This window comes from Polistes fuscatus, unplaced genomic scaffold, assembly GCF_010416935.1.
Source record: "Polistes fuscatus isolate 324 unplaced genomic scaffold, CU_Pfus_HIC Scaffold3, whole genome shotgun sequence".
Taxonomy (NCBI): domain Eukaryota; kingdom Metazoa; phylum Arthropoda; class Insecta; order Hymenoptera; family Vespidae; genus Polistes; species Polistes fuscatus.
The window spans coordinates 10,455,470-10,481,385 of NW_025113107.1; the positions used below are offsets into that span (position 1 = coordinate 10,455,470).

Genomic DNA, 25,916 nt, shown 5'->3' on the forward strand with positions numbered 1-25,916 from the left:
TCTTGTGTGTTATATATATATATATCAGATAAAGAAACAAAAGAGAAAGGAAAGTAATGAAGAAAAAAAAGCAGCAAATAAAAAATAAACTAGGAAAGAGGAAACTAAGAAAGGAGCAATATCCATCGTGGTAAGCGATGGGAAATCTAGCGATTATCTCGATTATTATAGTCCACGATCGCGTGTGAAACGTTCAAACAACCGAACCCCTTCATCCTCTCCCCCCAACCCACTCCATCCCGTCTCACAATCAACCCTACGACCCCGATCTATCAAGGGCTTTATTTAATCCTAAAAAAAAATTATTATGATTGAAGTTTCATTCGTGGCAATTCTTTTCTTTTTTTTCTTTTTCACTTCTCGTAATCTTCCACGATGTCAAATATATATTTCGTTGTTTAATCTTTTTCATTCTTTCTTTTTTGTTTTTTAATTATATTATTAACTATAAAGCTATACTTTTTTTTCATACAAGAATAAAGGGAAATTAAATAATAAACGATATTTATATTGATAGAGTAATACAAATTATTGACTCGTGTGATTATCGTTGCAGCAAAAAAAGAAGAAGAAGAAGAATGAAAAAAAAAAAAATAAGAAATGTTTTTAATATTACTATCCGATTATAATTAAAAATGAATATTCTGCATTTTCTTAAACTGTTTGTTCGAAGAAAAAATAAAAGAATACATTTTTTCTAATTTGTGATCTCTAATTACAAACAATACTACTACTACTACTAATAATAATAATAATTAAAAAAGGGTTTTATTTCCGTTAAAAAATCGTTTACTATGATATGTTGAAAGGATTAAAATGGAAAGTAAAAATTTCATAAGTGCATTGCACGACTATTTTCTCGAAGAGTCGATGATTTTATGGTCGCAGGAGTGTTGCAGCAAAACGACCGACACCCTTCCGCTCTCTCCACCTTCTTTTTCTTCTTCTTCTTCGTTTTCTTCTTCTTAATCATCATCATCATCATCATCATCATCATCATCATCATCATCATCATCATCATCATCTTCCTTTTCTTCTTCCATCCTGCGCACCTGCACTTCTACCTGACTCCTCCTCCTTCTTCTTCATCTCTCTTTTACTCATTTTTATTTTTTCTTTAGCAAGCCGCGATGAGTCGTCGCATGCACGCACGTATGCACGCATGCACGCACGCATAAACTCTTCTACTGCTCTCGAGTGCCACTAATATAAGTTCCACTTTTAACCGAGTTCTTAAATCGATTCTAAATACTTCCAAGGTTTTTCATTTTTTCATATGAATTTATTTTATTTCCCTGTATTCATTAATTTCTTCTTTTTTTTCTTTTTTTTTTTATTCATTTATTTTATATTACGTCAAATAAGAAACTTTTAGTATTTAGATATATTTCTATTTATTGTTTTAATATTAATTTACGTTCTAATAAATATTAAATATTGTTTTGGTACTTTCTGATTAAAATAGTATTTTTTATTATAATAGTTTTAAATAGCATATTAATTATTTATTTTTTTTTACTGATATTTCTGTATTTTATTATTTTTATTTAAACTAATATATTATTAATAGTAACTTTTACCAGTGTTCTTTTTTTCGTGTATATAATAATTTTATTCCCTTTTTCTCTCTCTCTTTCTCTCTCTTTCTCATATTTTTTAATACTCTAATTTAAGCATTACTTTTTAACAATACAAAAAAATACTATAATAAAAAAAAAATATTATTTATTTAAATATAAAATTAAAAAAAATTCCTTCTCGTGTCAATCAAATACTTTTTATTTAATTATTTTTTATTTAACTCTACCATAAATCGAATAATGATAAAATGATGGATCAAAAAAAAAATAAAAAAAGGCAAATATTTAAGGTAATTTTTTATTATGATTATTATTACTGTAAAGTAACACGTGCGTGGCACTCGGGACAAGGAGGTTGGGCGGAGGGGAAGAGGGGTTAGTGAGAAGGGGGTAAGCGTCACGCGAGTCGACCATTTTTACGCGATATTTCTTACGAGTTTTGCCAGGAGGAACGTAAAAGTTGACTAACGAGAGAAACGAAGATGCTTCTTCGTCTCTTCGTTTGGTCGACCCTGAACCCTCCTCTCGACCATTCGCGTGCTATAATTAAACTATAACGACCGATATAGTGTACGCGTCTACTACGACGACTGCAGCGCGTTCATCGAGTAAAACGTGCATCATCTTCATCATTTAAAGAGAGAAAGAAAGAGAGATAAAAAAAGAAGGAGAAGATCATGGGGCGAGGCGGGATGGGGTGGGGGGAGCTTTCTCATATTCGCGTTACCACTATTTCTGTTTCACCTTCCCTTAACAACTTAAACGCTTCGTAATCTTATCTATTACGATCTCCATAAAAAAAAGAAAACAATTTATCTTTTTCTCTGCTCCTTGTCTTCTTCTTCTTCTTCTTCTTCTTCTTCTTCATTTTGTCATATAAAAATTTACTCGAAAAGTTTAATGAAAATAATTTAAAAAATAAAAAAGAAATTGTATAGTATAAATATAAAATTAACTTTGTATGTATAACCCCCCTAAAGCAATATGTGTTGAGAAATATAATTAATATTTTAATAATAATAGCTCTTATATACATACATATATATATATGTGTCATAAAATAAATATAATATTATTATATCTTATTTTACTTATATATATGGTACAATAGTTAAATAAAAAATTATAAATTATAGAGTATAAAAAAAAGAAATGAAATATATTCGAATAGAAAAGAAAAACAAATTAATACTTAAATAATAGTTGCATTTATAATAAAATGAATATCTAAATATCTTCTTTTTTACTGGTACGTCACAATAGTTGTATCAATAAAATAGATAAACATAAATAATTAATTGATGTTAAAACATATTATAATAAAAAGAATATTCAAACTAACGTAAGATTTAACTATAATTGATATATCAATTAAAAAAAAAGAAAACATACTATTATAACTAATAGACTAATAAGATAGTATATTGAATAAATAAATAAAAAAAAACTGAGAGAGAGAAGAATTTGATTTCCCGATCGAAAAGAAGACAATGAGTACAGAGTAGATTAATAATAATTAACTCTAAAAGCGATTGGACTCACCAAATTATCCGGATGAAGATGATGATGACCGTAATCTCGTGGATTTCCTCGTGATCCTCCAGGCGAGCTGTGTCTTCGTCCTCGTCCGCTGTCGATGTCGTCCTCGTAATCCTGAAAAAAAAAGAATCAAACGTACACGTCCAAATGTGAATCATGCAACTAATCTTCCATCGAAGAGACACGATCGTCAGCTTTTCTTCCACATCGATTCCTATTATTATTATTATTATATAAAAAAGAATAAGAATAAGAATAAGAAAAAGAAGAAGAAGAAGAAGAAGAAGAAGAAAATAAAAATATATACAGAAACATTTTTATTCGTCAAAGGGATAAAAGTGAACGAGTAAAAGAAGTGTGGGTTTGATTGACAGGGAAAAGGGGTATGGTAACTTCATTCTATACCTGATTATCACACTCGTCGTCGTTGGAGAGGGCGAGGTCAGAGGTAGTCACCTGATGTTGTTGAGCCCTCCTGCAGGACACTCTGCAATTCGCAAAATTTCTCTTTTTTCAAATCTAAACTCGTCTTATCGTGCTTATTTTTTTCTTTCGTCTTGTTATTACTTTTTTTTTTTAATTCTCACAATCAGTCCGATCCTTTGACCATTGTATCTCGTATCCAAATTTATCACACAGCCATTTCTTTTTTTTCCAAACCCACCACGCGAGTCACCAATGACCTATTGAAAATTCCTTTTTCGTACTTTTTTTTGTTCTTTTTTTTTTTCTAAATAATCGCATATAATCAATTACACTTCAGTTTCGTTCACTACGATTAATTAATAATAATTGTTTCAGAAAGATTATTTGTTTTCCCCATTTACGCGATTGTTTAATTTTTATTTTACTCGGAATGCATTTGAGATTACACTGCAATAATGCAACATTGCATTTCGCGTCACGCATTATTTTAATATTTGTCAATAAATAGAAATCATTACGAATCACCACCAATCTTGATCAAATTTGTTTCTTCTTTTTTTTTTTAATTAAATAATTAAAACACATATATTTTTGTGAGGAATATGTCAACGACGTTTTGATTAGGCGAGGAAAAAGGATGGAACAAAGATGATTAAAAAAATAAAGGAGAAAAAAAATGTGGTTTCGAAATGGATAGAAATGTATAATTCTTGTTCTGGTCTTTTACAAAAAGTGAAATTGTTCTTAAAGATGATAATAAATACGTAAAAATGGGGAAAAAATTGAGAGAAGAAGAAACGATACGACGTTACGTTAGAAATGCTATTACAGTACTACATTCTCCTTTTCACTCACTCTAACACTTTCTCTCTTTCTCTCTGTCACGCTACACACACACACATACACATTCACTTTCTCGATTCCTCAAAGTTGAATCGTTTGGTTTCGTTACCTGGGATACGACCTATCGAGCACGATACCTCGAAAACCATTAGTTTCTCGACGTAAGCTCAAATTTTCAAGGGCTCCGAATCGCGACGCGGTTTCTTTAAACTTTCGACCTTTGTACCTGGTTCGTACCAGGTACGAAAATTAACACAATTCTTCGTTATTTCTTCGCAAACTATTTTCCATTTTTTTTTATTTTTCTCTTGCAATCTAATCGAACGACGAATAAGAGAGAAAGATAGATCCGATTATGAAGAGGTTTTTTTTTATACTTTTTAAATAATAACTCATTTCAAATTAAAAAAAAAATTCGTAATATCAATATTTCAAGAAATATATTGATCGTATCGTAAAATTACAAATAGATTTATCTTCGACGATTTTACAAAGAGAAATTGTAAGAATTATTTCGAATGGTTTAAAAATAGAAATCAAATATCTTATAAAAATCCTATTTTTTTCATTTGTTGACACGATAACTTATTACAGAGATTTAAACAAAAGTTGATTTATATTTGTGCGACGCATCATCGTAATTTGATCTTTCTTTTTCTTCGTCGAGATTGAAAGGAAAATAACGAAAAGTAATAAAAATAAAGAATAAAAGGAAGAAACATGAATTCGTTTCATTTTGAAATTCAATACTAATTACTCTATTCAAATTCAATCAGTAATATATATAATATATGTCTGCACGTATTCTTGACCTAGTAACAAATTTTTTACACTACCCTGATTTTCAATGCTTTTCATTTTCTTTTTGTTTCTTTTTTTTTTTGTATATTCTCTAATTAACGAAATATTATGATCGACTTGTTGAAATTTATCGCGACATCTTTTTTCCTGGATTATTATAATGGAAAAAATTGTAAAGTGTATTTGTATACTTTTATTTAAACCCACGCGCGGAACAACGTCTTTTACGCCTACATGTTTGAACGACTGAAAGAGAGTCATATACATACATATTTATATATACACACACACACACACACACAGATACACACACAGATTCACACACAGAGAAAAAATGATTTACCTTCCGCATTATCTGCTGTCCATGTTAGGTATACACGCTAGAATGTATCGTCAATCGTGTTTGTACGTGACTGCCGAGAAAAAGAAAACAAAAACACTTGGAACGAAAAGGTAAAGTTGAAAAGGAAGATGGAGTGAGAAAGAAAGGAGGGGGAAAGAAATAAAAAAAGAAAAGAAAAAAGAAAAAAAGAGAGAGAGAGAGAAATAAAGAAATAGAAAAGTTGAACTAGAAAAAGAAATATATTCGATGGTAACGTATCCGACATAGAAACACCATTACGAATTAACTGACTGTTGCGAAATAAAAACGTTATGGCTTTTCGGAAACGTATAACGTATCTTGGATAAATAAATTCCTATGGAATGGGTTAATAAAAAAAAAATAATTAAAATTGGTTTATTTCGAAATTGGATGGTAACACGTGTTGTACTTCAATAATATAAACCGTATACCATTCGTTGGATTAAATAGCGCTCAGTAAAAAAAGAAACTTAGAGAAAATTTATACATTTCTATACTTTTCTTTAATTATTAAACACAAAAATTATTTATTATTTAGGAAATTAATATTATAATAAATATGACTAATAAGTTAAACATCGGTCCGATATTCGAAGTAATAAAATTTACAAAAAGTCGAATTAATTTTGTTTGACTTGACAACGACTCGTATTTTAATTTACAAAAAGAAAATATGGGGGAGAGGTGAGCGGGGAAGAGAAGAGGAAAGGAGTAGAAAACGTAAACTATGAACAACTATGGTGAAAATTATTTCAACAAATTTCTAACATAAATCCACGTAATATTTTTGTTCTTCTTCTTTTCTTTTTTTTTTTTTTATAATAAATTACGAATCAACGCGTTTCTATTATAAAAAAATAAACGAAATGATCATAATAAATGTTACATGTATACAAACAAACATACACCACACACACACACACACACACCCCACGAATATATCATGAAAGATTAGATATCTCGAATTTGATTGAACACGAAATAGAAGATCTAAGGTAAGTATAGATTTATATTAGAGTATAATCTTCTAACCGTTCGTTACCTGTATCCCATTAGGTGATACGTAAGAATTTATAAGTGACTGAATAAAGATTTGCCTTATGTAAAAAATGCGAAGCAAGCAATTTAAAGGCAATAAACAAAAACCTTTAAGAAAATAAGCGTTGAAGCTTTTTTTCGTTGGTTGTGCACGTGGCGTACGATTAAATTCAGATATTTGCTTTCAATGTGATTTGATTTAACGAATGAAACGCAACCTAGATAAAGTATCGTTCAAAAAATCTAAAACGAGAGTTTTCTCTTTCCTCTAACAAGAGTTTGAGATTGAATTGTACGAAGCGTATTAAGGAAAATCGAATTCCCATTTGGACTCGCGTGGTATTCTTTTCCTTTTTTTATTTTTTTTTTAACCTTTTTATCCTTTTATTTCTTTATTTTTCTGTCTTTCCCTTTCTCTCTCTCTCTCTATTTCTATCTCAGTTCTAATGAAGGTGCATGCCGGTGCATACGATCAATTTTCGAATTTTTGTTTTATAAAAAATCTTAAATCGTCAAGTCGAGACGATTTCTTCTTCTTTTTTCTTTTTATTTTTCATTTTTATTTTTATTTTCTTCAATCACGCGTTAATTTCTTTTCGAAATATTTTGCTTTCCTACTATGTATTTGCTAAAATTCTAACCAAAGCAGCGGCAGCAAAACGAGAAAGGTCAATTTTGATGTATGTAAGTAAAGTATCGTATAACATATGTATTTCAATTTACACATGAGGAAAAGCTTTAATTCGTAAAAACGTGCGATCTGACTCGATGGATTTCTACGTAATCTTTGCTAAGCATTTAATTTTTTTATTTTAACCGTATGCCAATCAAAGACGATCAATCATTCAATTAAATATGTAATCAACGTGTTTAATATTATTATCGTATTATAACTAGAACGAAATAAATACAATTTATATTTCGAAGAATAATTTGATTTGTCTTTGATCGGTTTCGAAACAAAAAGAAAAAAAAAAACAAACAATTTGTCCAATTTCTATGGTTAAAATAAAATAAAATAAAAAAAAAAAGAAAAACTATCCGAATGATTGTCGGGATTATTGAAAAATATGAGAAATAGGTAAGAAGAGTAGGATAGTTTAAAAAGTTTCATTGAGAAAAACTTTGAGAGATTCGACCTGGTCCTGGGCATATCAGCCCCGAGACCGCTGTCCTCGCTTGGTGACCTATACTCTTGATTATCCCGTGGCAGGAGAGGTCCTGTCACTCCCAGGGGATCTCCCTCGACGTCCACCAGTCGTCCCGGACGGCAACAACCACTGGGTACACCCCTCTGCGAGAAATCATCAGATCCTGTCATGCCGTCTCACAAGCCAATTCGATTAATCATCGTTTTTCGGTCGTTCGGTTTTCTTGGCCAACGATTTCTGACAAGACACGATTTTCCTTTCTTCAAAATTATTTTTACCACCCCCTTTACCCCACCCCACCCCCTCGTCCGACCCCTTTTTATTTTGGATAACCTTCAGAATAGACATTTTTCATAATTTTGATGGTTTCTTTTTTGTTCTTTTATTCCGGTTTGTAAATATTTTTTTTGCTTGTAATTTAGACAGTGATAATTAATTAGGGATGTATATACGAAGAAAAGTTTTTCTTCTTTCTTTTTTTTTATTTACAAAATGTCATTACTATGTGGTTTATTTTTTGAACGACCAACGATATCCAATTTGGGATGTTGAAATAATTTGACTAGATCAACTACTGATACTACATGATAGTATTAACATAACTTCTTTTTTATGGATACCACAATCATCGTATATAAAACGGATATATCTATAAATTTGTATTTTATAGGAAAATATTCGATGCCACCAAAGTGGTTACGTAAAAATTGAAGATATCGTCGTGTTCGATAAAAATTTTGAAACCGAAAATTTAAACGATATAAAAAATAACGTGGCACGTGAATTTTAACTTTACGGTTAACACTATTGATCTATTATCACTGTTTAATAATCACAACAAAAATTGTCGCTAACAGAACTGCAGAAAAAAAAAAACGAAAAGAAAGAAATATCAAAATACGAAAAAGGTAATATATTCTGAATGTTTCCCATCCTTTGTTCTCTTTTTTCTTTCCCCTTTGAAAAGATTTGTTCTTTTTTGTGAATAAACAACAAAACTACGCAAAATACGCAAAATCGTTTAATATCAGATTGGCCAGGAAACCGATCGTTATCGAGCTTGCCCGAGCTTTGTTCGCAGGCCAGGTCACAGGATCTTTTTTTCTTGCCACTTACATTCATATTATTTTTTTCCCCTCTCTCTTAGTAGATTAGGCGTATAATCCTAAGATCCCTAATTCCTAATTGGCGAGGCGATGCACGTAATGCGATTCATACCGATTTTTTTGCGAATCGGTATCAGCGTTTTTCGAACCGAGTGTGCGAAATTATAATACGTACAAAGAGATTTTAATTATTATAGGTACAGTAGGATCCTTTATAAAACGATATTCTGAATAATGATTTAGAAAAAAACATTAATTGCAAAAAAGGATACATCAACGATATTAATAGGTATGAATTTTTTTTTACATTTAACTTCATCAATAATTCAACTGAAACGTATCTTCCAATGGGATCCTATTGTAATCAATAAACTTGTGCGATAAAATTGTTTTTGTACGACTCTTTTTTATTTTAATTTATACAGTTACTACGTTGACGAAGTTTTGAAGCAAAAAAAGAAAAAAAAAAAATTAAAACCAGTTTATCAATTTTATTTTATTCTTTTTTTTATATCGTTCTATATCGTATAATACATTTTGATTGCACACTCGGCCGTTGTTATAGAAAGAAATAAAAGAAAAAAAATTTAGCAAAGCTCAGGCGAACTCGTACATGAAAAATCATGTTAAGTAATACATATATATATATATATATGTGAGTGTGTACCGTTATCGCGCGCTTGGTACATCGAAGAACGAGCGTTAATAAAAACGTAACAGAAGACTATGCGAAAATACAATAAAAAAGAACAAAACAAAAAAAAACAACAACAGACGAAAGAAAACTTTTCTAATTGATGTAAGAAAAAAAAAAGAAATAAAAAAAAGAAAAAAATACAAAATTAAAATGAATAATATAAACGAAAGAATTAATAAATATAAGATTTTTTGAGTGAACATTTGTACAATTATTATTGAATAAATAATCTAAAAAGAAAAGAAAGAAGCATATCAACAAAAAAAGAAATATGTATATATATCTCATAGAAACACATCCTCGATTGTGTAGGTATAATTAAAGCTAGTTAGAATATTTCTACCAAGCGCATTTAAAACTTTCTTATTCTAATGCAACAGCGCTAAATTAATTATCCAAATAGATATCGTCTAATACGATTATTTATAATCAAAGCAAAAGCAGCGATAAACAAGCGTTAAGACAGCTTACTACCAAGCAAACCCGTACAAATGAAATTGTTTTATTCGTTTGTAAGCAGCGTTGGTGATTAATGGTAGCGCAATGATAGCAAAGAGATAGATATATGTAAGTAGAAAGGAAGAATAATGAATCGTAAATAATAATAAGTTTGAAAAAGAAAGAAAGAAAGAGCGAGAGAAAGTGAGAGAGAGAGAGAGAGAGAGAGAGAGAAAGAGAAAGGATGCAGGATATTATTTTCCTTGAAAGTATTCATGCTGTCTCTCGCGAAAAAGGGGGGTGACTAAAGAATACGATTTTTAGTCTAACTAACGTTCAAAAACGTGAAAATCTTCGTGTTATCTCTAAACGAGATATTTTTTAATCAAATGATTTTAACAATTTTCTTTTGTTTCGTTTAGTTTTTTTTTGTCTTTCTCTTATATATCGATTATATTATCGTCCAAAAATCGGTGACAACTTCCGTCATTCCTCGCAACCCCTCCAACGACTCATCTACTTTTCGTTATCCATATTTTTTTCTGATTATCATCGTCATAATTATCAACATCATTATCATCATAAGCAGCAGCAGCAGTAACAGCATCATCATTATGTTTTCTTCTCTGAGTTAATATACGATATTTCTTTCTTTCTTTCCTCTTCTTCTTCTTCCTCTTCTTCTTCTACTTCTTCTACTTCTTCATCTTCTTCTTCTTCATTTTCTTCTTCTTTAGGTTTCTGGGAGCATCTTATTTCTCCTTAAGGTTCACATACTTTTACGTTCGGAATGTTAGCTAGCTAAACGAGAATATACGCGACACGAAAGAAGAAAGAAAAGGAGATCGAGCATACCAATAATACCTACGTAAGTATTTATCTACGTCGAGAAATTTCTCAAACGAGAAATTTTTTTCTTCCGCTAGATCGGTAAAAAGTTCTTTTCTCAAACGATTAAAAATTCTTACCGATCTAACGAAACTCGTTATAAGAGCAAAAAGATATATATATATATATTTATTTATTTATTTATATTTGAAATTTTATACAGGATCTAAATAATAATTTTTGTTCTCGAATCTATAGAGAAATGTTTTTCTTTCTTTTTCTTCTTTTTCTTTGTTTCAATTTAAGCGAAATTTTAGCGAAATGTTTTCTATCCTTTTTTTTGGCAATTTAAATTCACGAAATTCTTTTGCGTCTCGTAAAAAGAAAATACAATTTCGTCGGACGTTATTCGAAAAATCCTGTATAACGTATATAAAAATGTTTTCTTCATGTTTGTAAGTATATATTTATATGTATAGATAGATAGATATGTATATGTATATTAAAATATAAATATTAACTACGTACACACAATTAGGGATCTAACCAATCATATATATATATATAGAATAACAGAGGATATAGAGAATGAGCAAGAAGAGATAAAAATTGTTCTATAACAGATTTATATATGTATATATATAGTAATATTTCAAAAGATAATAATAATAATAATACGAAAAATAATAATCGAAATAATCAATTATAATAATAATATCGTGTGTTTGTGGGTGTAATATAAGATCTACGTTACACGTGAGTATGCAGTGAGACTAAAAATCACATTAATATCGTAAGAATATAATAAAAAAGAAAAAAAACATTTTACACTTACCGGAAGATCGTGAAGAGACGGTGTTACGATCAGATCTGAATGAGCGCGGTCTCCTTTTCTCTAAAGAAAAACAAACACAAACAAATACAAAACACAAAAACAAAAAACAACATATTTTATAAAATGTTATAAAAGTTATATTTTAACGGTAATAATTTTTCTTTGTTTTTTACGTCTTAAATCTTTTATATTAAAAAATGATGTTATACATAAATATATATGAATTACTATGAAATTCACACTTGGAAACTTACCCGAGCCATTGCGACGCGTGGTCTGTAAACTAAATCATCGAAAGTAGCTCTATCCTTGCTATCAACGAGTTCTCTTAGTTCAGTAAGAAGGGTCAATTTTTCATGAGTATTCAAAAGATCGGCAAGATTCGCGACCAATTCCTCCACCGTTAATCTTCGCGTTCTATAATCTGCCAAAATATGTGACAAAGCAGCCCTTTCGCTTCTAGCTAGAACGACCCTTGCTTTTTCCTCAACCATGGCTGCTGTTGCTGCAGAAACCTGAATTCCTCCCCGATGTCTCCAATCGTTCGTGCTACTTCTTAAATAATATTTCAATTCGTTATATTATAAATACAGTTTTACATATTAGATAAATCTTGTTTTCGTTTCATCTAAATAATTCATTCTTGGATTCGTAATTCCGTATATTTATTAAATTAATTACAAATGACGCCTTTCATTTGATAAATGATTAATTCATAAATTAATTAATAAAACAATATTCATTCTTGTAAAAAACATAAAAGAAAAAGAAATTAAAATAGGAGGATGGATTTTTAAATATGAAAACAATTATCTTTTATTTGCCATCGAAGAAAAAAGAAACGAAATTACCTTCTGTACTTTTAAAATATTATGTTGGGGAAAAAGAAATCCATTATTTTTACCTGAACTTCAAGACTTTATTTAACATGTTTTGGATTGTCCGATTTGGGTCAAATATGGACCGTTTTGTTCTATAATTTGTTGCCATTCTTAGCTTCATAGCATTCATAGCTTCATAATGCCTCTCTTATAAAAGTCTTGGTCCCTATTGTCGAAAAACTCTAGTAATCGATTTTTGCAATTTTCTCTTGATGCCAATTTCAAAATTTCTCAACAAAGCTCTCAGAGCTTCTGGCGAGTCACTATAGACGTGTGTGGCCTGGCGTTGTCCTAAGGAACACAACACCTTTCCTATTGGCCAATTTTGGACGTTTCTGGTCAATCGCTAGCTTCAAACGGTCCATTTGTTGACAGTAGAGATCCGAATTTTTACGGATCTTATTTTTTTTTATTTTATTTTTTTTGCACGTTATTAGCTGTTACAGTATCGAGACCATAAACACCATTCACAATTTCATCCGCCTGGCTTGCATTTTCGCCTTTATCAAAGAAAAACTAAAATGTACCGGATTTTCTCTTCGTTGACTTCCATTTTTAACATCCTATAATTCACAACTGGATGGACCAAACAAAAATCAGCCAGAGAATTTTTTTAGTGTAAAATGTCAGCTTTCCAACGAGCATAAATCTGAAATTGCTTGATCTATACTTTACAAGATATCGATCACTAAAGCCATCCATCGAAAAAATAATGGATTTCTTTTTCCCCAACATAATATTATATTAAAAATAACGAAATAATTCTATATAAAATAATGCATATATGTATATTACTCACGCAGGACTAGGTGGCCGATGATTTCCAGGACTTTCGAGAATAAGAGGATCGTGATCAGAATATCTCGAAGTAGGCATGACGATTGGTTGACTGGTCGTACAGGAATGAGGTACCTTTCCTACGTCACGTATCAATAAACTCATTTTCTTGTTCGTTTTCAAAATTTGTACAGCTTCGTCGTGCGTTGCTTCCTCGAAATTTTGTCCATTAACTTCTATGATTTGATCACCGACCTACGCTCGAGAATTAAAAGAATAATAAAACATACATATACTTCGAATATATCCTACGTGTTCTGTCAAAAGTCACGAATTGTAAACGACATATATATCTTTTTTGACGAGAAAATTCCTTTTTTTTTTTTTTAAATATACTAGCCATTAATACACAAAAAACAAACGTAATGTTTTCCATTAAAATTTTATTTGTCGGATTAGCATAAATATTAATTGGTTACTTTTGACTGAACAAAAAAATGATACGTCTATTTATTATTAACGAGATTAACGTATGATTTGTTTCTATTATTTTTCTTTTGCATTTATTTTTACGTTATTCAAATATTCTTGGATTAAAATTTCGATAAATCAAGAGTTCTCGTATGTCAGAAAACATTCGAGATATTATTCGACATCAAAAAGTATTATTCGTGTTGGTTAATAACGATATTCGATAGGTCGATTAAAATCGATAAAGCTTCTTGAACGAGCAGGTCAATATTTTAACCATCCACACATTTCTGAGTATTAAAATATCTCTTACGTTACTCTTTAGAAAATGTAATATGTCGAAAGAATTTTCTATTTAAACTTATCTTTTAGATTTGATCATAATATAGTATTAGATACTTATCGTAGATAATATTTGTTATACTTCTTGGATTTCATTTCAAATTGATATCTCTGATCTTGAAAGATAATTTATTGAATTAAAGAATTTTTCGTTTTTCCTATGAAAGAAATTTTTTCTAAAAGAAATTAATCGATATATTTATATTATACATATATATAAATAATATAAAAACATTTAATTACATTTTTCATATAAAAATCATTATAATATAACATAGTAATATATATACGAATATATTATTAGTTCATTAAATATATGAAACGTTCGATTATTTCGATTGATTACAGTACGAAATTGGACATTTCATATTTAACAATCTAATACAATAGTATACTAATAAATAATAATATATATTATATTATATAACAAAAATATATTAGTAATATAAGTGTAATAGTATAACTAATTAAAATAATATGATATAAATATTGTTATTATTAAAAAAAAAAAGAAGAAAAAAAAGAGTTACTTGCCAAAAGTCCAGCACGATCGGCAACACTGTCTTTGTCTACTCCAGTGACATATATTCCAAGGCCATACTCAAGACCACCTCTGATCATAAGACCAAGGGATTGTCCTGGTTCGATGCAAAGTTCGACCTTTCGCGTTCGTGGTCCATATCTGGAATCTCGAGAGGAAAAAAATGGCGGTGGTGAGGCTGGTCTTCCTTGACGGTCCATCCAACTGCAAGATTGTTGACGACCCGAAGATGGCCAAACAGGATGACCAACTCTACAACGAGGATCTAATGCTGGTCCGCGTACTGTCATACTCAAAGTCCTACAGGATTTCAGCATCTGCTCCAGGAAAAACAATTTGTTTCTTTTTTTGTTTTGTTTTGTTTCAATAACAAAATTACGCCTCGTTAATTCTATTCATTTTTCTAACAAATTAATGTTGTTGTTTACGCGTCGTACAACAATGTATTTATAATCATGATTTATAACATATAGAACATAATTAGATTCGAAACTAAAACGTTTGTATTAATAATGTATTATCGTTTGAAAAATAAATAAATAAATAAATAAATAAATAAGGAAGGAAAAGAAAATATTCGACAAAATAGTACGCAATTCGACGAGTAGAATCGTTCGTGTTTTACGTGAATTGGTTTGTAGAAAAATTCGGATAAAAGTATGAAAGGAATCGATTTGGGAAAAGGAAGATAATGTTGAAAACAATTTCAAACAATGTATCATAGAATTAAACTTAGTATCGAATATAACTCGACAAAATAGTTCGAATATTTTGTTGAGTTATAACATCAAAGAGCAGAAATAAAACTTGAGAAAATTGTTGATCGAGATTACTTGTAAGCTTGGATAAGCTTCTCGCGATAGTTAAAAGCTGAGAGATAAATCCTGTTAAGCGGGATCGAATAATACTATGAAAAGATTTTTAATTATACGCGTATATAAGTAATAAAAATAATTTATTTTTTAATAAATAAATAAAAAAATATTTTAGACGAGTTTATTTAAAAATGATAATTAGAAATAAAGTCTAATTGGAAATCATTATTTCGTACGAAAGAAAATCAAGTAATGGGATGACCCTTCGAAGAAGGAAAAAATGGTAGATAACTATGAACTATTCTGAGATCTAGGACATTCATAGTCCACAGTAGAGATGTCTAACTAAGCTCCCAAGACGATTCGAAAATTACACTGAAATGGTACGACGTTTACAGTTCAAGTCCATTAAAAATTCCCCTTTTCTTTCGTGAAGGACAAATCTATGGTAGTTGTAAACGTAAATGTTCTACTATTACTATACTTTTAAGTAAGTTATTATTACATTGGATCGTCGAATAAGTTTTGTTAAAATGAATATAAATTAAAAATTATATTATATTTTCAAAAATTTCTTGCCTTTTATCTTACGTACGTTTTACACGTAAGTAATATTTTTTGTTATATTTTTTATATTTTTTTTACCAAGTCTTATACGATCCATTTAAAAAAAAAGGTAATGGTGAAGATCGTATATAACTAGCAATGAATAAAAAATTACAAAATATTGTACACGTAAAATTTAATTTTTCGGACGATTTAATAAATAATTATTTTTACTCTATATATATGTACAATTTTGTAGAATAATTTTCTATCATCAATCTTATGTAATATTTCTATCGTTTCGGAGTATTTCTATTATTCAGAGGTAATTTTGCTTGCAGTTCTTTTCCATTAAACGTACAAATTAGTATAAAAAGAAAAGAAAAAATGTTCTAAGAATCGAAATAAATAATAGTCTGACCTAGTAAAGTATATCAGTCTGGACCGTTAGGTGAGTGCATTAAAACTTTTCGTTAAAGACCTAAGAACTTTTGTCGAGTTGCCAAAAAAATGTTGAGCTGATTTTTGTCCACGATGAAAAAGAATACCTTTTACGTATGACTAATTCTTCTCTCTTGTCTTCAATAATAAATTTCAATCGCGTTAAATTAATCTTAATTACCTTAAACATTAAGAAATCAAAGTTATTTATCTAACACACCGTTATAATATTATTTTAATTGATAACGTTGAATTCCGAATATAATAAAATTCGTATTAGATAAAAATCCGTATAATTCGAGCAGATAAATAATAATATAATATAGATATTAAATTTTTTGACGAGTTGAACAATTCTATAGAATCGATGAAAGTATAATCAAACATTAAGAATAATAATAGTAACAATAGTATATTTATATATATGGTGTATTTTTATAGAAACATGTATAAAGAAAGTATTGTATATCAAAAGCACGAGCTTTTCATTAGGAAGTATTTTTTTTTAAAGGAACAGAAAATAAGGACTATGTAGGATAAAAAAGAAAGGAAGAAAAATAAAAAATCAAAAGAATACGCAAAGAATAAGAGTAAAGTTTAGTGATGGTAGATGATAGTGGTAGCCCCATTGTGTGCTAGGTGAAATCGGTAGCAAAAGAACCTTTCTATCGAGTGTTCGAACGCGATTTTCTCGAAAGAAATAAAAGAGAGAAAGAGAATAATGGTTTCGTATAAAGAAGAGAGAAAGAGAGAGAGAATTTGCCTTGATAGTAAGTAAGGCCAGTAAAGAGAGGAAAGATAGTGCGTTTGTCGAGGGTGACGGCAGCACACGAACGAACGAACGAATGAACAGGCCAGCAAGAGGATATCGATCTTCTGGTAGCCTGTGACGTCACATCCTGCCTATCCTTGACCCGCCAGCAAACTTGATCGAGCTCTGATCCTAGGAAGTTGTCCTTAGGATCATTTCGTGTAGGAGGATGGATGATTTTATTCTGTTTTTTTTTCTTTATTCTTCTTATATTTCTTTTTTTTCCTTCTTCTTCTTTTTCTTCTTATTCTTTTTCCTTATATTATGTGATACGATATTTGGATGGAGGGTATATGAAAAAAGTAGTATTTTTGTTTCTTCTTATTCCTTTTTTTACCTCCTGTCGGGATGAATCGGCTTAGTTTAACACGATATACGAAATATTTTATTCTTTTTTTTTTCTTGGGAGTGGTTGGGGAAACAAATGTTCAGATAATTAAAGATCTTTGCGTTGGAAGTAATTAAACAAATTTTTTCTCTGACGTTCATTAATTACGATATAACGCGATATATGAAGTATTTTATCATATTTTTGTAAGATATTTAAAAGGTTTGCATTGATAGTAATTAATAAACATTTCTCGACGTTCATGCGTTAGTGTAATATTTTGTTATTAATTTTCAATTTGTTTAATATTATTACGAGATAGTAATTCATCAAATTATTAACGAAAAACATAATTTCCGAGCGCTCTTAATAATAATTATAAATTTGGATAACGTTGAAGAATCACTTGTAACTCGCGTAACGAAATGAAACGATTTAAAGAGGAAAACTGAGGTCGTTTTATTTTCAGCTGTGCTGTTTGATTAAAACGAACTTTTAGAAAATGTAATGGAAAGAAAAAAAACCAAAGATAGAAAAAGAACAAAGTCGTATTAATTATACTTTATTACAAATGAACTTATATCACTTTTATAAACACCATTTATGCAATAACATTTAATACAATAAAAGCTTTTTATTTTTTTTAACTAATTCACGAAAATATTTTACTCAATTGACTATGATTATTATAAATATGAAAAAGAATAGATGAAACTTATATTTTTTCTTTTTTTTTTTGTTCCTTCGAGATTGGGGATCTACCAATACGAAAATAAAAGGGCTCTTACAAAAAATATTTTTGGCCGTTCACATAACAAGATAAAAGATATCTAAGGGTAACAAATCCTTTGATGGAAGACCGTGTCTTACATTTTTCTTGTTTGTTTTCCAAACAGAAAGTAGTAGTCCCTTGTTTCGTTTAGGTTTCCCCATACTGAAAAGATCCTCCATCCGAAATGAAAGCTCTTAGGTTTGCAATTAGAATGCTGACACAAAAAAATGGTCTAAAAAAAACGAAAAAGGGGATAGAAAAATGGATTACATATAAACTATGCAATAAATCTTGTGTACGAAATGGGTGTAACAGGAATGGGCGGATCGACGATCGATTATGTTAACCACAGGGAACCATGAACGTAAAAGGAAGAACAATTTTCCACGTGCCAACGGATCGTACAGATGCTTCTATTATCGCTAACACACGTTTCTAACGATCGAAAAATAAAATACAAATTTTCGAATGAGTTCGATTTGCAACCAAAAAATCTTACTTTTCCTTTTTTATGTATTTTTTGGTGCTTTTGGTTTCTTTGCGTTTTTCTTCCTTTCTTTATTGAAAATCAATTCTTTCTCTATCAAAATATAAATTATTTATTAGAAATAAATTTGATTAATAAATTACTAAATTATATATATATATAAAGATATAAAATATATATATATATATATATGAAATATATTTGTTTAATTTAAAATTAGTTGAAAGTATTAATCTTTATTTCGAATAAATTTAAAATTCAAGAGGACTATAATCTCTCGTAGCATTCTAATCGTCGTTTGATCCAGAAGATAACGAACTTGGTGGAAATTCAGTTTTAACGAGTTTTTGAATAAACAACATTAAAGTGGAAAATTAGTCTGGCTAATTCGAGAAATTCGACAAGTTAAATTCGTTCAGATAGAATTATGAATAATAATGAACGGCCAAGGAGAAATTAATGAAATAATTTAAAAAAAAAAATCACCAAAATGCGTTGAGCAACGAGCAAGCTAATAATTAAATATCATAGTGTCTCTAATCTATTTGTTATAAATGATTGAATTTCCGTACGATTTAATTCCGTTGTCTGAAATCGAATGTGAAAAACTCACTAGAAAGGACAAAAAATCGAGTTAAATCGGGTACGTAAAGGTAATGGTTTTCAATTTTTTTTTTAAATCGATTTTAAAGCTCGTTTTGAAATTAGAAAAAAACCGATCCGATATGTTAGAATTATTATGTCAAAATAAATGAAATGATTTAATTGACAACGTTAACGTTACGATTAGAAATCCTTGCTGGCAGTTATGAATATTAATACAAAAGGGAAAATGTGAAAATAATTATAAAAATATTTTTCTTGCAATTGTTTTCATTGTATTTCGTTTCTCCGTTTCTTTTTTATTTGTAAAAAAATTCGAGAAACAGATCCGTTTGAAAAATATTGTCATTCGAGTATCACTTTTTTATAAAGTCTACTCTTTTTTTTTTTATTATCTAAACTGTAGTAACAGCAGAACGTTGACAGAACCAATTGATAATAAAAAAAACAAAGAGAGAGAAAAAAAGAAGAAAGTAAGAACGACGACCTTTATAAATTAAAAAAAAAGGAAAGGGGATCGATATCCTGGCTAAGCTTTTACGTCATTATGGAAAATGCTCGGTGGTGATCGTGTTATAAATTTGGACTTCCGTATGATCGATTTTCACGATCGAAATCGCGTGTGTCTGGTGTGACCTTAAGCGGAGATATAAATTATTCAAAACATACCTTTATAAAGAAGTAGGTAGGTACATTGTCCGAATGATCATTACTAGGTCATTCGAAAAATTCAATTATTATCTCACATACGAGACGTACATCGTACGTTATCTTCTTCGATAATTACCAACGAATTCAAACTGTACTTGATGAAACACTCACGATGATATCATACAAAAAGCCATAATCACTCACAACTGACATTAATAAGACGATTTCCTAACTACGATCTTAACGATGCTTAATCACTGGTCTTTCATATAAAAGAATATGTCATAAGTTCCATTAATAGAAATATTATTTCTCTCGACATACTAACCTATAAAAAATATATTTCTAAAAATATATATAAAACGTATATTTTTTTGGTTTTTTTAAATACTTCAGGAATTACGACTTATTTTCAAATCGAAGTATTTTTAATTTTCTCTTATACGCAAGCGTATTTATTTTCTTGCTTATAAACTTTTAAAAGTCTAAATTCTATAAATTATTTTCTAATCATCCGATAAAATTATTACGGTAAACATTCTATTAACACAAAATTCTATTTTAATAATAAATAATTTTTAATCGTATTCATTTATTTGATTTGTCTTTGGTATATTTTGTTTAATTCTATTTTTCATTGTATTGTTTTTCTTCGTTTTCTTTTATATTATATTTTTCCTTTTTTATTTTACAATTTTTTTCTTCTATCTATCTTTAATATTTATCTAGAAAAATGTTAACGATTTAATGTAACTACAAGAGGATTTACGAGACATTTACGATGCACGTCACACAAGCATGATATCATATGTTGACACAAATATGAAAAGAAAAACCTGAGTACGTTTATATAGAATCGATTTAACTTCGAGCAGAGTTATCTTTTGTTCTTCTATAAATCTACCGATTTAACACTTCTGTAAACCCGTATAATTTAAAAATCTCGTACCAACAAATTCATATTTTTTAATCGAATTGTTTTTCCCCAATATGGTACACATATAATATTTCCTAATTTTAATTTTCTAAACAACAAAAGATTCTTTATATCGATTATCAATTTTAGCTTGAAATATATAGAGTAAATATAATATTTTTCAATATTGATAATTCACATTGTTAATTTATATTTAATAGTTAATATTTGTTGATTTCCAAGTTACATACATTTCTTTTTTTTGTAATTATGGACAAAAATTGGACTATAAAACTTTACTTAAGTAAAGGAAGGGACTAGCATCGAAAAAGTAAATTTACGAAATATCAACAAAGAAGAAGAAGAGGTAAGAGAAGAACAAAGAACAGTAATGAAATACGAAGCAAACGAGACAATTAAATAAATAATTCATGAAGTTAAAGTTAAAGTTTTGTTATCACGAACCGAGACACAAGTTAAGGGAAACGTTCAAACTGAAAGTCAATCCTCTTCGAACGTCGCGTGCAAATTGGCGAACGTTGCTTCAAATTTCAAGCTTCTTGATACACATATATACAAACACACACCCACACACATACGCATATATAACTCGATACCTGAATATCCTGTTTCCTTTAATCAATTATGAATTCAATAATGAACTAATTTTCGTATTCACGTCAACAAGAAAATAATTTTGATTATCTAATGAAAATATTTTTTAAATTGTTAGAAATAGTAAATGTTAATATTTTATGTATAGAAAAGTGTGATAATTACCTTGGTAAATGTAATCTCTGAATATTGTAGATAGCAAGTTGAAGTTATTTTAGTTTGTACTACTTTGAATCTACATATTATGTAAGTAATACATAGTATCTCATGCGACCGTGTCAGAGCATAAAGACGGGTTGACTACTTGCTCTGAATCAAGCCTATGTATATAGATACAAATATACACATGAATATATATATATGTATGTATCTATCTATTTACGTAATTTCGTATTCCATAGCAATGATGTGCAAACTATCAGTTGATTCATAAACCTTATGCCATTGGTATAATTAAAATCTAACTTTGATTTTCAAAAGAAAAATCAAATGATATTTTATCTATAATCAACCTTTGAAAATATTTATTTGTAAAAAAAAAGTAATAATATATTAACGAATTTAATATAGTTAATATTAAACGATAATGCAATTTTTCGTTATAAATTTTATTTCAATGAAAGTTACAAAAACGTATATGAAATAAGATAGTAACGTTAGGATTATCAAACTCGTTAAAATGTTTGCTTTAAGTCAAACGAGTCTTCATTAATTTGTTTTTAATATAAATAATTGTACCAATGTTTTGTTTATTTTTCATTGACATGAACGGTGAAAATAAAAATATATGTAAATATATTTCTTGAATAACGTATATTAGACGAACAATAGAAACAACAAGTATATATGAAAGTCAAATAATTCTAATAAAACAAAAGACTGATCTATGAATTCATGAGAAAGGCGTAGGAGCGAGAAAGTAAAAATTGTGAAGAATCTTTGGTAGGATTTTCAAGGCGGTAGTAGCCTCGGCAAACCATGTAAGGGAAAATAAATGACAATGGGTATTGCGAAGAAGGGCGCCTGGTAGACTGGCGCCAGTATGTCGTTCGAAGAAGTTTCAACGAAAGGAGGAAAAAGAAAATAAAAACGGGATGGAAAGGAAGAGATTGGGATTGGGGGTTTGGGATTGGGTAAAGAGGAGCAGGAAAAGAAAAAAAGAGAGAAAAAAAAACGAAAGAAAGGAAAGAAGAAGAAGGGTGGGAAGGAAGAAGATAGTATAACGAAAGATAGAAGGGATGAAGAAATACGTTTACACTTTTCTACGAATATTTCCTTACGCGTATCGGCCTATAATTTCTTCTTATATTTCCTTCTCCATTGGTGATTTCCATCGACCTATCAAACATTATCCCGAAGAAACGTCTACGAGCTATTATGGAATAACTGGCTACTACTACTACTACTACAGTTACTCTTAACGACAAGCAAAGCAATTTAATCCTCTATTTCCTTCCGTCGTCGTTTAACGTCGATCAATAAACCTCGAATAAAAAACAACGCGTGGATAAGAATTAAACGTTCAGCTTCGTTATCAACACAACAACACATACATATACACCCTACTATAGCTTGGATAGAATCATCATCTTCTTTTTCTTCTTCTTCTTCTTCTTCTTCTTCTTCTTCTACTTGTTCTTGTTCTATTTATTTAAAAAAAAGAACGATCAAGAATCCTCTTTTAAAATACACTCTTTTCAAGCTTCCTACTAATATTCGATTATGTATTAAATTTTCTTCTTCCTTTATCGACTCTAAACTGAACACGATTGATTTTATAATTGAAAAGGGTACTACTATTACGATCACTTTCCTTCCCCCACCTCCCACCCCGTTTATTTTCACGATTAAGTATTTTTATGGATACCATTAAATTAATTGTAAAAATGTTCTAAGTTATAGTTAAAGCTAATTAAACTCTCGTGTTGTTATTACCGCATATTTGAACAATTATTTTCTATTCTTGGAAAGAATACATAAGTTTATTATTATTACTATTATTATTATTATTATAAATATGCAATTAACTTTCACAAATATACGCATACGCGCACAGGTATACTTGTATTTTGTCGATTACGAAAGAATTTCTTTATAACGTACGATTTTTTTTTATTGCTATAATACTTTCCTTCCTATTGCTGTTATCAATTTTATTTTACGTTATTATAATAATTAATATTATTATTTCAATAGATAGCAAGAGCTTCTAAATTAATTCGATTTGAACGCGTTCATTAGATGGTTTAATTTCATCATAAAATGAACGAGTCGATGATTAGAAGCTTCAAATACTATCACGTTAAGATAATTAATGCGAAGGTATCTTTCTTAGGAAAGCGTGGTCGTGGTCGTCGTCGTCGTCGTCGTCATTGAACACCCATCTCTTTGACCTAAACCACGAAGGACAACGACGAGGTTTTGTCCTCTTTCACGATCGATACAACTATAAGAGAATAAATTCCTTCAAATATATATATATACTGCATGTCTCTTCTTACAAATATAGATATCCCGTTAGAAAATTTCTATTTCTAAAATGGAAGAAATTTTCGATGATTCTTTTTATTTTCGTCGTTTCTTTTTCATAAAACATCCACACGCAATTTTATTCTATCCCGTAACGATACCTGACCTTTTAAAACAAGGATCCTACCGTAAGCGTCAGCATTTTCACGAGTTAAGAATATTCGGGAAAATCTGCGAGAGAAAATGAATGCTGATAATGTTTTTTTTTTTTTTATTATTATTTCCATCTCTAAGATCTATAAACGACTCTGATATCTGTTAAGGAAGGAAAAAAATCTCTAACGAAGATGTTGAAGGACAATATTTAAAAAGTTACTTCGAACTCGTCGTGAGGAAAGAAAAAAAGGAAAAAGAAAAGAAACGAAAACCTTCCCCTCCGAAAAACAAGAAAATACGAAACAATGAGAAGTTTAAAGGGAAGGAAAGAAAAAATAATAAAAAGAGCGAGAGAAACTTTAACGGTCTGTGAATATAAAATAACTAATGGTTAGGAATAAATAACAAGCTTTAGCAACTTGTTCGTTACGAAATATGCAATTTTTCTTTACTCGCTACGAAAAAAAGTTTAATAATAAATCATAATTATATTTTCTTACAACGTTGAAACATACGTAGAATTATTTTTTTATCCATTTCACGAGTAAAGAAACATTTTTAAAATTCAAATGATTATCATTTAATAAATCATATACAATCGTGCTGATAATAATATAAAATTATTATCGTAACGAAACAGATAAACTATCATTGAAAGTGTTCGATCGTATCGAAGGGTAATCGATTAGGACAATTTTTCTCAAAGTAGGTAGACAATGTACGAACATAAAAGGGAACCTGGAAAGTAAGCATTGAAAAACACAAAGTAACGAGAATTTTTTCCACGAGGGGTTGAGGGATGATAGGCGGAGAATATCGAAAAAAAAAAAAGAAAACCACATGTGTCTATCGACTACCACCATTCGTCGTAGATTAAAAGTAGTACACATACTTCCGTTTCTTTTATTTTCCCCCTACGAACATGTCGATAAGAACTTCGGAAAAGGAAGAGAAAAAAAAAACAATCTAAAAACAAAAGTAATAACAAAAACAATAATAATAATAATAACGATTGCAATATTTGTAGGATAAAAAGTTACGATTTTAAATAATTTGAAAAAAGCAGAACTAGAACTGCGAGCAAGTTTTGAAGGATTTTTGGATTGAAACGGGGGGAAACGGGGAAGGGGGAGTAAAAAGAGGAGAAGAATAAAAAAAAAGGTTAGTAGACAAAAGGGAGTCGTCGAGCAATGAGAGAAAGATTGAGATTGACGTAAAGCTTGAAATACAGCTACTACGTAGGATTAGAACTAGCATTAGGAGGATTTAGCGCATACACCCCCTCCCCTCCAGGCCCTTCTCCCTCTCCCACTAAACTCGAAGAAGTACCACCGTTAGCTCTTTTCGAAACACCCAGCTAACGCCTCGTACACCTCTTTACCAAGCAAGCCAGTTTGATATTATCCTGATGGGCCATTGTCGGTAGGGAATCTTTTGTCTGGATACTCTAGTGAGCTTCTAGTAGTATGAAAGTATGACGAGCTACCGGATCCAGAGATAGCAGAACAGATCCCGCACGGTTACGTTTTATACAGTAGTCATAGTCGAGATTATTGGCGTGGTGTGCCATTCCCGTACCTCCGAGCAATTGTTCTTTCCACTTCGTCAGCCATCCGTCAGTCTCTTTCGATTCTTATACATATTTTTT

General features: G+C 29.7%; 1 protein-coding gene across 11 annotated transcripts in view; it reads right to left on the bottom strand.

Annotated features, from left to right (window-relative positions):
- LOC122519959 (whirlin) overlaps positions 1-25,916 on the bottom strand; it is a 79,369-nt gene that overhangs the window by 17,553 nt on the left and 35,900 nt on the right. For 8 of the 11 annotated variants that reach the window (XM_043639804.1, XM_043639801.1, XM_043639802.1 and 5 more), the window contains 7 exons: positions 14,652-14,975; positions 13,327-13,559; positions 11,901-12,201; positions 11,647-11,706; positions 7,731-7,885; positions 3,525-3,606; positions 3,123-3,233 (listed from right to left, as the gene is read on the bottom strand). In XM_043639804.1, the coding sequence (XP_043495739.1) occupies positions 3,123-3,233; positions 3,525-3,606; positions 7,731-7,885; positions 11,647-11,706; positions 11,901-12,201; positions 13,327-13,559; positions 14,652-14,975 (1,266 nt within the window). The remainder of the gene's footprint in view (positions 1-3,122; positions 3,234-3,524; positions 3,607-7,730; positions 7,886-11,646; positions 11,707-11,900; positions 12,202-13,326; positions 13,560-14,651; positions 14,976-25,916) is intronic. The other 3 variants (XM_043639808.1, XM_043639805.1, XM_043639811.1) reach the window with 2 other exon arrangements.